This window comes from Eleutherodactylus coqui, chromosome 12 (assembly GCF_035609145.1).
Source record: "Eleutherodactylus coqui strain aEleCoq1 chromosome 12, aEleCoq1.hap1, whole genome shotgun sequence".
NCBI lineage: Eukaryota > Metazoa > Chordata > Amphibia > Anura > Eleutherodactylidae > Eleutherodactylus > Eleutherodactylus coqui.
Window position 1 is genome coordinate 103,423,165 of NC_089848.1, and position 15,965 is coordinate 103,439,129.

The following is a 15,965-nucleotide window of genomic DNA, read 5'->3' on the forward strand; positions in this document are numbered from 1 at the left end:
TTATGTTGCTTCTTCTTGATTTTCTTACATCTCTGCATCATAATCTTACAGCAAAGCCTCATCTTTAGTGAATATATATATATATATATATATATATATATATATATATATATATATATATATATATATAATATAATTTATAAGTTACTTAAGTTGAAGCTGTCAGGTCTCTAATGGTACCCGGGGTGCGGACACATTTCAGCGGTCTGCCATTAAAACTTCTTTCACAAGGGCGACAACGATATCGCTGCGTATTCTTGCGGTGATATCAAGATTTTGTAGCGCTCTTTTGCCAGGATTTTCGGGGGTGGGGTCTTGCAATATAGGCCCTACCCTGAAAATAAGACCTGTCAGCCTTTAAAAACAAATAAAAACAATACATCACCTATCAAGCGCTGTCCGCTCCAGCACAGTTCTTCTCCGCAGCTCCGGCACACTTGCTTTTAGTTTTCAGCCAACGCTTTCTAGAGGTTCAAAAACCACACGGCCAGGAAGTGCTAGCTCTGTTTGGCTGAGCCGCAGCGCTCCATGAACCAATTGCAGCCATCGCATTGAATCGCTGTGATTGTGTCGAGTGCCGCGGTTCAGCCAATCACTGCAGTGCGCGATGAACCAATCACTGCAGCACTTCCTGGAGCAGGGTTTTTGAACCTCTGACCAGAAAGCGTTGGCTGAAAACTACAAGCAAGTGTGCCGGGGACCTGCGAGGAGAAATGCGGCGGAGCGGACAGCGCCTGATAGGTGATGTATTGTTTTTTTTGTTTGTTTGCTTTTTTTTTAAAGGCAGATAGGGCTCAAACAGTAGGACTTGGGCTATGAAACCTAGCGTATCGTGGCAATATTCAGCATGCCGCAGTTTTTTTTTTTCTCACAATGTAGCAGCCTACAAAACATCGCGAATGTGAAGGAACCCATTGGAAAGCATGGGCTTCACATTCATGCGCCTTGTAGCAATGTCGCATCACAAGAAAAACGCAAGGTTTCGTCGCCCGTGTGAAAGCGGCCTTATACTGATCGCTTCAGATGTTTTGGAAAACTGGAAATGAGTCCAGTCTGGTTCATTAATATTTCTATATTCACTGCCCCCCCCCCCCCCCTCCCATCGCTGATGGTCAGGTCTCTCCATGGGCGCAGTAATACAGTCACTGGCAGCGGATACATGAATGTTAACCCCTTTACCCCGCAGCCCTTTTTGGTTTTCTCATTTTACTTTTTTCCTCCTTCACTTAAAAAAAAAAATAAATAAAAATCCTAGTTCTTATTCTTCCAGCTTCATGCCGGCTTGTTTGTGGGACGAGGTGTATCTTTCATTGGAGCTATTGTTTTATATAATGTGCTGCTGAACATTTCCAAGTGGGGGAAATAAAAAGTAAATGCAATTGCACCATTTTTGGGGGGAAGGGGAGGGGGGGCTTGGATGACATTAATGATGCAGTAAAAATTACGTATCTTTATTTTGTGTATTATTAAGATTATGACGATTTTACGCCTCTATAGAACAGCCTGTCGCGTGCTCAAACAGCAGGAACCAAAGAAACCTCCAATCCTTGCTGTTTAACTGTGGCATGTAAAGGGCTCCTTCTGTCACCCATCAGACTCCCGCGATGTGATCTTGGAGTCCCGATGAGTTGCTATGGAACCCAGAGGTTTGAAGATGGCCTCCCGGTCTGCCAGCTACGGTGGCCTGTAAGGCTCAGCCTTCGGCTGAGCTTCAAACGCTTTATAATACGCTGCTATACTAAAGTATAGCAGTTTATTATAAGAATGATACAAGATGGTGATTTTTAAGTGCCCTACTGGGACAAAATCAAAAAGTGTAAAAAGGGGAGAGGTGGGGCTATGAAGTTTTATATATATATTTTTGTTTTTGTTTTTTTTACTACTGATATGTAAAAATAAAAAATAAGATACAAATCTGGTATTCCGGCATTTGTAATGGCCCAAAGAAAAAAGTTAATGTTATTTAACCAAAACAGTGCATGCCATGCAAAAAAAGACTAGCACAAATAGCTAATTAGCTAATTCCAGAAATGGAATAGAAAGCGATCGTTGTATGGATTAGCAAATAGAGCTATACAAATCAAAATGTACCGGCACCGATATGAACAAAAACTTCTAATTCTAAAATCTTTTATTCCGCTACGCGTTTCAGCACTATTTAGTGCCTTTATCAAGCTGTATACATTTTAAAACATTTACAACGTAGTGTGTGTGTGTGTGTATGTATATATATATATATATGTGTGCACTATCAATCAAATTACTTACAGCGAGGTGTTTCCTAGCATCCCCGCGTTCACAAATTAGAACGCGCACCGTTGACAAAAAAAAAAAAAAAAGGTTAGGGGTCTCGGCACAAATAAAAACTTTTTTATTTAAAGGGGTTGTCCCGCGGCAGCAAGTGGGTCTATACACTTCTGTATGGCCATAATAATGCACTTTGTAATATAAATTTAGGTAATGACTAGAGATGAGCAAGCACCAAAATGCTCGGGTGCTCGTTACTCGAGTCGAACTTTCAGTGATGCTCCAGAGTTCGTTTCGAGTAACGAACCCCATTGAAGTCAATGGGCGACTCGAGCATTTTTCTATATCGCCGATGCTCGCAAAGGTTTTCATTTGTGAAAATCTTAGCAAATCACCAAAGTCATGTAAGAAACACAGAAATGGATAGGGCAGGCGAGGAGCAACATGCTGGGCTGCATTTCGGGCTCCGAGGTCTCACTATTAAGCCAAAATAGTGGCAAGAGTGAGACATCCCCCCCCCCCCCGCACTGTCAGCATAGCGATCGTTCTCCTCTGCCACAGCTGTAACAGCTGTGGCAGAGAAGAACGATGTTAGCCCATTGAGTTCGGCGCGAGACAAACCCGATGCAGGGGTTAAAAAAAAAAAAAACCCGGATATTGCTTACCTGAATCCCCGCGCTTCGGTGACTTCTTACTTACCTTGAGAAGATGGCCGCCGGGATCTTCACCCTCGGTGGACCGCAGGTCTTCTGTGCGGTCCATTGCCGATTCCAGCCTCCTGATTGGCTGGAATCGGCACCTGACGGGGCGGAGCTACGAGGAGCCGCTCTCCGGCACGAGCGGCCCCATTCAGAAAAGAAGAAGACCGGACTGCGCAAGCGCGTCTAATCCGGCGATTAGACGCTGAAAATTAGACGGCACCATGGAGACAAGGACGCTAGCAACGGAACAGGTAAGTGAATAACTTCTGTATGGCTCATAATTAATGCACGATGTACATTACAAAGTGCATTAATATGGCCATACAGAAGTGTATAGACCCACTTGGTTTCGCGGGACAACCCCTTTAATAAGTTTTTTTTACAGTATATTATGTATCCCAAGGGGTCATTACAAAATACAAAAAACAAGCCCCCACATGGTGACAGAAAAACTAAAAGGTTATGGCTCCTAGAATGTGTCCGGGAAAAAACTGAAATTTTTAGTTGGTTATTAAGATGCAGGCTTCGTCACTAAGGGGTTAATAGAGCACATGAAGCTTTTTTGAAGTAAAATAGTTTAACTTAAGGCGCATTAGCCTGCCACTTCTACCAAGTTGAAAATCTTTCAAAGTGCCCCACAAGCAGCCCCCCCCCCCCGACCCTCCGCCCTCCGTACCCCTTTCCCACTCTCTTTGTTGTACTGTTTTTGCCTTTGCTGACTTGTGCGTTACCAATGATGTAAGATTGAAAACCAAATAAAATATTTGTATATAAAAACAAAAAAAACTTTCAATGAATAGCTGACCATGGCTCATTGCCAGCAATTTCCTACACCGACACCTGACGTGCCTCGTACATGTTTGGCGCACGTCGGGACGGGGGTAACGAGCTGCACTGGACTCGCCTGCGCCATTTGTTGCAAAATTTTAAAATGTACGTTTTTCAAAACTCCTGAAGCAATTACTGTAGAGGCGCCATTAGTGATCTGACCGACACCCTTTAGGGGATGTCCATGCGGGAGAACAATCCGACATGGGTCTGCCACATCATCAGGAATCGGCGGCTGCGCCTGCACAGTTTCATCCAGGATCTGATGCCGGATCCGAGCCTTCAGCCTCTAGCGTAGATGAATAATCCTGTAGGTTTGCGCCCTGAAGCCAGCCGGGTACATGTTAGTACATACAACTAAGGATTGTTGCCTGCTGCATTTCTATACCTTTACAACAATCTCCTTCTACTCACCTGTAAGCCACTGGTGCGGACATATTTTGCAGACCATTCATTCATAAGTTGCATGTGTCTTCTATGGGGTCGTTACTGGAGTTCATCATATTAGTTTAGATTACTCTTGAATCCCAGCAATTGTTTTGGTGGATTTTGTGGACCCTAAACCTCCATGAACGATGAGATTGCAGATGGTTCGTCTCCTGCCCCGTTCACCAACCATCTGCGCAGAATCAGCCCCTGCTTCGTATTGGGCACGACCCACCGCCGAGAGTGCCGGATCTTCCTGCTCTTGTGAAGCCTTGTGGCTGGCTGGGACGTACAGTGTGTATGCCGCTAGTGCTTCAGATAGGGCGGGGATAGAAGGATGGCGGCTGGGAGACGGTTAGGAGTTGTGAACCGAAGAGTAATAATCCTCCTCCCGGCATTCGGAGGAATGTTCTTAGCCAAGGAGGACGACGCAACATGTAGGAATTCAGATTAACGATACACAGGTAAAAATTTGTTCCCTTCTTGTTCGGCATTCAGTTTCTGCATGCAGAAAACCAAATAATGAGTTGGCCTTGTAAACAGAAAGTCGTTCACTTAATGACTGCCTGCTTATTGTGAATGGAGGCGGCGGGCCGGAACTATCCCCAGCGAGCTCCGCCTTTTCTATAGCCATAATTGTTCCTGCATGAAAGCATAGAAACTATTATCGCGGGGACGACCCGTGGGGCATCTTGTGCCCGGCAGGTTGTCCCATGTATAGTTCACTTCTAGGAGGATTTTCCTGACATTTTCTTAGCTGGTCCATAAAAATCTTACAGCCCATCAAAAGGGGTCTGATTGTTGGAAGGTGTCAGTCAGGAGAAGGGGGCCAAAACCTTTACAAGGCATTACATGTACCCGTGGACACAGGGCAGACGTCACCACGAAGTGGACACAACAGTGACATTGCCAAGAAGTGGATGTCCCTCAAAAACCTCCAAATCCCCAAAAGAATGGCTTCCCTAGAAGTAGATCCGAGTTTAGGGACGACCCGGCCAGAGCCAATCCCATTGCAGATCTGTGGCTGCCATAAAGATTTGAAAGGAAGAGTTGGCAAAGATTGCCAAGTCCACCTACCCAACCCAAAAGGGTACAACAACCAAGTATTGGTTCTGGTTTTATGTAACCACATTGTCCCGATAACGGGTCACACTGAAGTGGAAACTAAATCCCAATTGGTCACCTTTGTCGTATTTATTTTTTAACATGACTAAAGCCTGGCATTCTGAGGGGTTTGTAGGCGTTTTATATCCAGTGTCTCCATCAGTAGGGCTGCCTCTTCAGTAGAAACTCTTCCCTTTGGGCTCTATTGACACAGGCACAGAACCCGCGCGAATCTCTTGAATGGAGTTATTCACACGAGCGATTTCACCCCCGCCCCATCGCTATGAGGAAAAAAGATGGCAGCACGCTCTCTTGGCGTTCCCTCGGAACGCCTCGTTCATTGGTTTCAATGGGATCGCATGCCGTGTGCTGTGACGTGTCCCATTGAAATCAATGGTAAACGCTTGCAATCCTCTGACAAGGAAATTAAGCGGGAACAGTTGTTTCCGTTTGTCTGCCCCTGCGATGGAACAGAAACCTTAAAAGAAGATTTGAACAAAGTCTAACTGGGTTGTTGGAGGACAGAATCTGGGGGGCAGTCACTTGGGGACCTAGGAACTCCGGCCCTTAGATTTCCGTCTGTGAGCATATCCGCTCACAGAGCTCCTTAGCGTATGTTTACACCAGAAAATGGGGTGGGCTGTCTGCAGCGACAATCGCATCAAGACTGCGTCGGAAAACGCATAAAAATCCACGCCATTGTTGCGTATTTTGACGTGGTTTTTGGTGTGGATCTGAGGCAGATTTCACCCTCTCAATTCTTTTCAATCGAAAGGGTGAAATTGCTGCAGAACTGCATCAAAAAACATGTCAAAATCTGTAGAAATGGCGCAGATTTTCACATGTTTTCTGTCGCGGTCTTAATGCTGAATTTGGTGTGACTTGTGCGGTGCAGACAAACACACCATTTTCTGGTACGCGTAAACCTACTCTTAGGGTACGTCTATAAGGGCCAACAGTCGCCCTAGTAATCGCGGGACCTGATGGGGGGAGTAAGCGAGAGTCTCTCACTTGTCAGCGTCACAAGTGACAGTTGGCGCTTGAAAACAGGCAGTCCTTCGTCTGTGAAGGACTGCCTGATCACTGTGAATGGAGGCCGCCAGCCGGGAGAGGTCATCGGCACGCTCAACCTTCATTCAGTGAGTGATCATCACTTCTGTTTGCAGGCACAGGAACGATAATGATTCGGCCGGCTGTCGGACGCTTAAGCACATCCGGATCATTATCATCCCTTGTAAAAATACCCTTTAGGGCCCTAAACCCTGGGCGGGGTGCAGTGCTGGACCACGGCGGCAGAGGAGAGGGGTAAGTACTGTTCCTTTTGTTATTGTAGCACAGTTTGTGGTATGGGGGGGAATAAAGAACCCCTTTAAAAAATGTTGAAATTAGAGCGTATCCTGCTACACGTGAATGTCGCCGTGAGAACCCCATTCTCATCAATTGTTTTAAGCAACTGATTTTCAATGCTGAATCTGCACCAAAAATCTGCAAAAAATTTTGGGCAGGAGCCCTGTGATATGCGGGGATATTGGGAAGATTCTTGATTAGAGATGAGCGAGCACCCAAATGCTCGGGTCCGCGTTATTTGAGTCGAGCTTTTCGTAAAATTTGAGAGCTCTACTCGAGTAACAGATCCCATTGACTACAATGGGAGACTCGAGCATTTTTGAATGTGGGACGCCGGGTCCCGAGCCTTTTTTTTTTCTTTCTTGGTCTGTCCCCCTCTCCCCCCTGGTATTTCGAGACCAGTTTTTGCACGTGTACCCTTAGGAGGCCATTTTTTTTCCTTCTGGATAAGAGCTAATTTGCATGTGTTTTTTCCCATGGAGCATTTCTTCTCCCCACGTCAGCTGGATCTCTTCAAGAAGAATCCGTACGTTCCAAGACCTATAATAAGCATCTGCAGATATGTTCGCTCTATTATAACCAGGTAGGTATTTACATGCAGTTCGTTCTGCTGGCAGCAGGAATGTTTTCTACTTCCTTCAAAAAGTAGAAACCCCCCCCCCCCCCCCACCCTGTCTGTAATGAGTGGCGGACCTCGGTGTGGAGGAGGCGGCCCTCTTGTTATATAGCATTTCTTTAACCGAATGTATTCATTTTTTTACCTGATGTTGCAATCCCTCCAGAATATGCCAATTCTGTTTAGCAAAACGCTTTTGTAAATTATTGCAGATGAAACATCACCAAATTCACGGAAGAGAGGGAAAATCAGTGAATTCACCTGAGGTTTGTTAAAGTGCTTTGATTTCGAGCTTTTGCAAGTATGTAAGCCAACAATTTCTTTATTTTCCATAGTCAAAGCAGTGGGACCCCCATGACGTAGCCTAATAAAGTGGGAGGCAAGTCTGCATTGGGATTAATTGCCATGTATTAAAAGTTCACCATTAATTTCCCGCACTAATTAATTTAAACTAGGGTGTAAACACGTAGACCGCAGCCTTCTGTGAGCCTTCAGTGGAAGAGCCTGCAATGTGTTGCCGTTCCTTTCCTTCTCCATAGAGACCCCAGACACTCGCTCTAGAAATGCCAAGGCATATATGTAATATATTAGTATCTAGCTGGTAGCAAGGGATCTGCAAGGTTACGGCTCTGCAATAGAAGCCCTGGATTAAAATCCAGCGGTTCAATATAAAGAGACATGGGTTGGGCTCTTCCAAACCAATGTGGCTAAGGGGGGACGGGCTGCTCTGAAGGGGTGGGCAAGATTAGAGAACATAAATGAGTTATTCTAGACTACTTATTGAATACTACAGTGTGTATGTTTGTAAAGTGTACCTTCAGTTAACTTGAGCATCACAACTGGAGATGTTATAATGCCTCCACAGCGCCATCTTTTGGACAGCTTCCAGGTAAGTCAATGTTCCACTCTTTCTAGGGGTTGTTCAGTTATCAGACAACATTCCTCATTGTGCTAAAATAAGAAAAGGAATAGTACTTGCCCATCCCCTGCCATCACGATCCAGCAGTGGTCCCAGTGTTTATTGTAGCAGATGATGTCGCCTGACCACTGCAGCCAATCAGAGGCTGCAGCGTCTTCCTTCTGAACCCCTGGCATCATGACACTCAAGCTGTAAGTGCTGATGCCAGAAGAACAGGCCGCAAGGCTGCTGTACTGGTGACTTCTGGTGACGTTATCTGCTACAACAAACACTGGGACTACAGCAGGCCTGGATTGTGGCAGCAGAGGGTACTACAGGGGGAATGTTGCCTGGTAACTGGCCCTTTTAAAAGGTTGCATAATGTGACTAAGGATATAAGCTAAACCAAAGTTTTCTCCATAAGTAAAAGATACAGTACCCCACTCACCCTGCATCCGAGGCCTCTTACCAGGTCAACCAGAGCCCTACTGCATACTGATGAGGAGCAAGAACCCCGAAACAGCTGTCTGTACATGGTTATCTTTTCCTTATTGAGAAGCTTCTGCTTTGGTTTATATCTTTAATCATGTTACAAGTCCTGTTTAGAAGGTCGTACAGTAACTTGTAGGGAAGCGGTCTTCCAACAGATGGCGTTGCAGAGGCAGTCTACCATCTCATTTGCATACCAAATTTTCCAGGAGCACTCAGTGGCCCATAAGTCTCCTGACGCCTACTTGGCGCTCTTCACAAGGAGAAATGGCTCCTCTCCCAACCTCCAGTTAACACGATGCAGGTCCCAGGTGCATCATCTCTTAACTTATCCCTTTGGCCAGTTTTCTACCATCCTAGTGATATTTCAGTTTTGACTTGCTCATGATCGTGCCGAGAGTCACTTACGTCTTCTAGGCCCCCATATTGCCAACAGAGCCCTGTTAGGGTATAGTCACACCCGTCCGACTTAATCCGGCACATACTTGACTGGAGGGTTCTCCGGCAGAAATCCAATATTTCTGCAGCAAATGTGCAGCTTAAATGTAGATTTGCAAAAGTAGTACCCCCCCCCCCCCCCCTCACTTTCATTCAATGGAGCCAATCCTCAGTCATTCATTTCTATGAATATTGTCTGAAAAAGCTATGTATTTTCTGCCGACACGGCCAGAATTGGACATTTTCCATGTGAGCGGGGTTGCAGGAGCCACATACATGGGGTAAGGGCTGCCAGCAGATTTGATGTATATTTTGTCATGGAGGCTGCGCCACAATCTGTGCCAGATCTGACACATGAGGACGGACCCTTACAACGCTCCTACCCATAACAACATGGAAGTCTAGGAGACAGGACGTTTGTCTTTATCTTATGAATGGCACACAGCGCAATCTTGAGCGAACCTCCTATCAGTCAGTATCAAAGAAATAGAGAAAAATCACTTTAAAAGGGGTTTCCCAGGGAGGGACATCTTCATCCGATCGGGTCCGGTGGTGCCTGCACCTCTACTTCTGTCCCGAATCCGACACCAGGTCACATGGTGTGGAGTCCTCTCTGCCCCTCAGACCTCATTGCAGGGGGTTGGCTGACGAGGTTCAATATCTGACCAACCCTCTTCTTCTTAGTCTTGGCCGATACAGAGAAGAGGGCTGGATTAGTTATGGAAATGATCTGAACTGACAGCTCCTGGCAGTGATGTCACCGACAGCAAGAGGTCCGTACCCTGTGACCTGATGGCGGAACTACCGAATCAGGCATTTGCCTCCATGGAGAACTCCTTTAAGGTTTACACAGATGCATTGTGCCATGTATGCCCGGCACAATATTCCTGTATTAAAGGATTTAAAAGGAGCTGCAAATATGGTAAAACATAAAAACACCGCTTGCCTATTCCATGCTGCGGCAATCCGGCCCTCGCTCCTACCATGATCTCTCTATGGCACCTGCTATTGGAGTGAACACCAGTGATATCTGGTACGGCTGTTGGTCACATGCTGTAACTTCTGGCGTCGGCGTTCCCATCCACCAGTTGGGATGTCAGTACTGTTGGCATGTGACCGCTGCGGCCACTGATTGGCTGCAGAAGTCACATGGTGTCCACATGTAAACAAACATCAGGAAGACTGCGAGGATCATGGGGGCAGAGAGTAGATGAGTGCTGTTTTTTATGCTTTAGCACATTTGCAACCCTTATTTTTTTTTATGGGAAAACCCCTTTAATACAACAGGAGGTAGACCTTAAAGGAAACCGTTCCCTGCTTTTTACCATTAACAATTAATGCTATCAGAAGTTGTGGGAATAACGGAATTACCTTTTTTTCCCCACAGGGGGTCTATTCTCCAAATATCTGCTTTTCCACACTTTCTTCTAAATAGTCTGATAGGCAGTTCTTCACCTGAGCTCGTCTGGGCTGACTCCCTCTTTAGTAAAAACGCCCCTCCTGATGTGGATTGATATCTGCAACATGGACTGTGCATGCAGTGTGGCAATGCCATGCGTCCACCGTACACTGAGCATGCAATGTGGCGGTGCCATACCTCCAATGTACACTGAGCATGCAATGTGGCGGTGCCATGCGTCCAATGTACACTGAGCATGCAATGTGGCGGTGCCATGCGTCCAATGTACACTGAGCATGCAATGTGGTGGTGCCATGCGTCCAATGTGCACTGAGCATGCAATGTGGCGGTGCCATGCGTCCAATGTACACTGAGCATGCAATGTGGCGGTGCCATACCTCTAATGTACACTGCACATGCAATGTGGCGGTGCCATGCCTCCAATGTACACTGAGCATGCAATGTGGCGGTGCCATGCCTCCAATGTACACTGAGCATGCAATGTGGTGGTGCCATGCGTCCAATGTACACTGAGCATGCAATGTGGCGGTGCCATGCGTCCAATGTACACTGAGCATGCAATGTGGTGGTGCCATGCGTCCAATGTGCACTGAGCATGCAATGTGGCGGTGCCATACCTCCAATGTACACTGCACATGCAATGTGGTGGTGCCATGCGTCCAATGTGCACTGAGCATGCAATGTGGCGGTGCCATACCTCCAATGTACACTGCACATGCAATGTGGTGGTGCCATGCGTCCAATGTGCACTGAGCATGCAATGTGGTGGTGCCATGCGTCCAATGTACACTGAGCATGCAATGTGGCGGTGCCATACCTCCAATGTACACTGCACATGCAATGTGGCGGTGCCATGCCTCCAATGTACACTGAGCATGCAATGTGGCGGTGCCATGCCTCCAATGTACACTGAGCATGCAATGTGGCGGTGCCATGTGTCCACTATACACTGAGCATGCAATGTGGCGGTGCCATGCGTCCAATGTACACTGAGCATGCAATGTGGCGGTGCCATGTGTCCACTATACACTGAGCATGCAATGTGGCGGTGCCATGCCTCCAATGTACACTGAGCATGCAATGTGGCGGTGCCATGTGTCCACTATACACTGAGCATGCAATGTGGCGGTGCCATGCGTCCAATGTTCACTGAGCATGCAATGTAGCAATTCAATGCGTCCAATGTATACTGAGCATGCAATGTGGCGGTGCCATGCGTCCAATGTATACTGAGCATGCAATGTGGCGGTGCCATGCGTCCAATGTATACTGAGCATGCAATGTGGCGGTGCCATGCGTCCAATGTATACTGAGCATGCAATGTTCACTGAGCATGCAATGTAGCGATGCCATGCATCCAATGTATACTGAGCATGCAATGTAGCAATGCTATGCGTCCAATGTATACTGAGCATGCAATGTAGCAATGCTATGCGTCCAATGTATACTGAGCATGCAATGTGGCATGCGCCATGCGTCCAATGTGGCGGTGCCATGCGTCCAATGTATACTGCGCATGCACCGAGCTGGAGATTCTGGGCATATGCAATTTATTTTGGGTGCACGACCTCTTTAGCACGGTGCATGCACAGTCTATGTTTGATGCAAGGAGACGATCCACATCAGGAGGGACGTGTTTTACTAATGGGGAGGGAGCCCGAATGAGTTTGTGTGAAGAATCGCCCATCAGACCATTTAGAAGAAATCGTCATACTGTGCGGGAAGCGCCCAGAAGCAGATCTTTTTAGAATGGTGCCTCTTTGAAAAAAAAGTACTAGTCTATGGGAGTGCGCACGCACGGCCATGTGAAAGACTCGGACTTGCAGTGCTAGCACAATCTTCATAGGGGGCACCGCAGGATCGCCAGAGCTGGTGAGGTATAACAAATAAATCACCCGGCTCCCTGGCATGTCCCCAAACATAACTTAGTTTATGGTACTTAGGGGGACGTCACGGGTCCCCTGTAAGCTGTGAATCCCACATCTTCTGCTAGTATTACCCATTCATGATAAAATAAGGTGACCGATTGAATTTAGAATGTAACAACGCTAAAACGTACAAAATAGGTGATTATTAGCATTTTTGCCATCTGCTTTTATCAGTCTATTCAGTACATTTTTCATAGAAACCCCCTATTGAGCTGTGCAGCTAGGAGAGGGTGGTGCTGGGAGATCAGTCTGCAGCCGGCTGCATAGCCTGCACTGCGCCTGCACGCTTCTATCTAGTGCCGGCGCAGCAGCTTACATTGTACAGTGCAATAATAACGGTCTGCCTTTAGTCACATTTCTATGTTTATTTAGGCTGTATTCACACAGTTGATTTTCCTGTGTAGCGCCTGTCTGACTCCGAGATGGACCGCTCTCAGACGAGAAAAAAACCATTCATTTGAATGAGCTAACTTGCATGAATGATCCTTCTTCTTGGACTGATAGTCCGAGTTCAAAAGATCGCTGGATACCCTATTTTTGTGCAATTTTTCCTTAAGAATCGCCCACTATTTTCTATGGGAGCATCAAAAAAACCTCAACCTCCATGCGAGTGCAATGCGTTTTTAACGCAGGTTACTATGGGGACCACATGAAAAAAAGAACCAGAGAGTGCGGAGCGGAGAAAAACGCATGTTTCTCATGTGGGTGAAAATCGCATGGAAAACAGTCAGTTTTTCACTGATCAAAATCCCGCTGTCCCATGTGAGCACAGCTTCACCCTGTTGTGTTAGAAGTCTCCTCTCCTGACTTCTCTCATGTATACGGCTCCTGCGTCCGTCCCTCGTCCTCTCACAGTATGCCCGTTCCCTGCCGAACCCCCATACTGTCAGGGTACTCCGTGCATTATGTCGTAACATACATTATGTCACAACCAGATGCACGGAGACCCTGACAGTATGGGGGGTCCGGCAGGGAACGGGCATACTGTGATGAGGACGAGGGACGGACGCAGGAGCCGTATACATAAGAGATGTTGGGAAAGATTGCTATAGGGAAGCAGTGTGTATATATAAAACTAAAGGCAGACATTTATGAGTATACACTTCTATGTAAGCTGCTGCGCCAGCACTAGAGATGACCGTGCAGGCAGGAGCTCCCTGTTCAGCTATGCAGCTGGCTGGAGACTGATTTCTTAAGCTGCACAGCTGATGAGGGCTTTTTATCAGTATAGGCTGATTTAAAAGGTATTGTAAAAATGCTTATATTCACCTATTCTAAAAAAAAATAACATAGAAGACGACTTAAAAGAGTTGTCCAGGATAAGAAAGAAAATATCTGTTTCTCTTTTGTTCCCTAGGAGCAGCGCCACTCCCGTCTACAGGTTCAGTCTGGTACTGCAGCTGCACCTACTCTACAAGCACAACCTATGAGCAGGCCCCTTTTTTCCAACCTCCTACAACCCCTTTAATCTATCTTCATGCACATGGGACCTGTATACACTTCCCATACATTGAATACAATATGGGGTGATGTATAAAAGTACCCGGCGTATATTGCCATATACCGCCAACTCTTCAGGCTTATTGTAGACTGGTTTTGGTAGATTTACTACTATTTATTCACTTCTCATACTCTCTGGGCCAAGAGACTGTCCGTAGGACTGAAGAGCAACACATTGCCCGCTCTGGCGGCACTGATAGGCTCATCTCTAATAAGGAACATTATACTAATGGCTAATTGAAACTTTAGGTTCAGCTACTTACCTTTTCCCGACACTTTAACCGATTGCCTTTCCAAATAACCATGTGTTTCTCCTAGGATTGGGAGACAGAAACTCATGACTGGTACTGTTTTGAATGTCATTTACCCGGAGAGGTGATGATATGTGACCAGTGTTTTCGTGTCTACCACCCTAAATGTTTACCTGACGACCTAAGACTCAGGGACAGCAGTAACCACTGGCAGTGCCCGGTGTGCAAGGTAAGGTCCTGTCTCATCCATCTGATTGCATAGTAACCTATGTACGTGTGCGCAGAACTCCTACACAAGAGATACTCTGATCCGTAACTGCACACAGACCATGGAATATAGTCTATAGTATATATATATATAGTCTATAGTAGTACATTTAAGGCAACCCTCCGGTGTGGGACAAAAGTCTGTCCTGGGACTGGTGGTGGTGGGGCGTTACATTACCTGTAGTTCTCTGCAGTCTTCTGGTTCAGAGTCCTGTTCTCAGCAATCCGATTGGCTGATGCATTCTTCAGACTACTATCCCCATAGTGCAGGGGTGCTCAACTAGTTTTTTTTTTTTAAAGGTCCACTTACTTGGCTCTGTCATCCAATGAAGGTCCAGCAAACCCTTGTGATGAGGGTTAAAACTAGACGCATAATTATGATTCTACGTGAATGATGATACGATTGCAGTGATAGTTTTCCTTTTTTTCTTATGACTTTTGCACCATAGAGCACTTACAGAGTAGCCGCACTGTTCAGAAAACTTTGAAAAGTTTTTTGATTGGTGGAGACCTCTATGCATTGATCTTCAGCTGTCGGGAGGAGCTGAAAAGCAGCGAAGATAGATGAAGGGGCACGGCGCTTGGGTGAGCGCTGCAGCGCCCTCATTCTAGTGATCAGCGGGACCCTCACTGATCAAAACTTTTGACATGTCTCTCTGAGACTTCCAAAGTTTCTGAAGAGTGCCGTTACTCTTTAACTCGCCATATTCTGAAAACCATAGCTTTGTCATCAGCGAAGCAGCGCAAGGGATTGTTTTTTGCAGAATGACTTGATGTTTACATTTATACCATTTCGGGGTACACAGTGTTTTTTGGGGGGTTTTTTAATACTTATAAGCCAGGATACCAGTTGTACACAGTGACCCACACTGATCACAGGTGTCATCCGTTTTTGTTTTACTTCTCTATCTCAGCCCAGACCGCCATCACCAGCTACGACTTACCTCTGCACACTCTTCCTATCCTGCTGATACCCCCAATTCCCCTTCCAGTTACCCCCATAGTAAATGGTCACTCTTAGATATACTGCCCCCCCACCCTGTGGCCCTACTTAGTTAGAGTGACCCCCTGTGGCCCCTTTGGTTATAGTGCTTCCACTAACTCCTCAATTATCCAGTCCCATATAAAAACCAGACTCTCCCTCACTTCACCCCCTCCATTATATAGACCCATGCAAAGAAAGATCTCCCCCACCCCCTTCAAACCCAACATGCAGTCCAGTGTAAACGCCACTCTCCCTCCCGTCATCTCTTCTTAAAGTCCCATGTAAAAAACTGAACCCTCCCCATTCTTTCAGTCCCTCAACATACCCCTTCTATATACAGTCCCATGTAAAACACATCTCTTATCCTCTCTTCTGCCCCATCCATCCTATAATCTAATGGGGTGGGGGGTAGAAGTGAAGCTACACGGCATCCGGTCCTGTCAGTATGATCACATTGAAATGAGTTAGTGGAGGGGGGAAAGAGGAACTGGCAGCGGCTCCTTCTTCTGGTCCGGATAGC

At 46.4% G+C, this 15,965-nt stretch overlaps 1 protein-coding gene across 2 annotated transcripts in view; it reads left to right on the forward strand.

Annotated features, from left to right (window-relative positions):
• The window catches only part of ZMYND11 (zinc finger MYND-type containing 11), a 78,035-nt gene that overhangs the window by 18,556 nt on the left and 43,514 nt on the right, over window positions 1-15,965 (forward strand). For both annotated transcript variants that reach the window (XM_066585318.1, XM_066585319.1), the window contains exons 4-5: window positions 7,482-7,535; window positions 14,261-14,422. In XM_066585318.1, coding sequence (XP_066441415.1) covers window positions 7,482-7,535; window positions 14,261-14,422 — 216 coding nt within the window. The remainder of the gene's footprint in view (window positions 1-7,481; window positions 7,536-14,260; window positions 14,423-15,965) is intronic.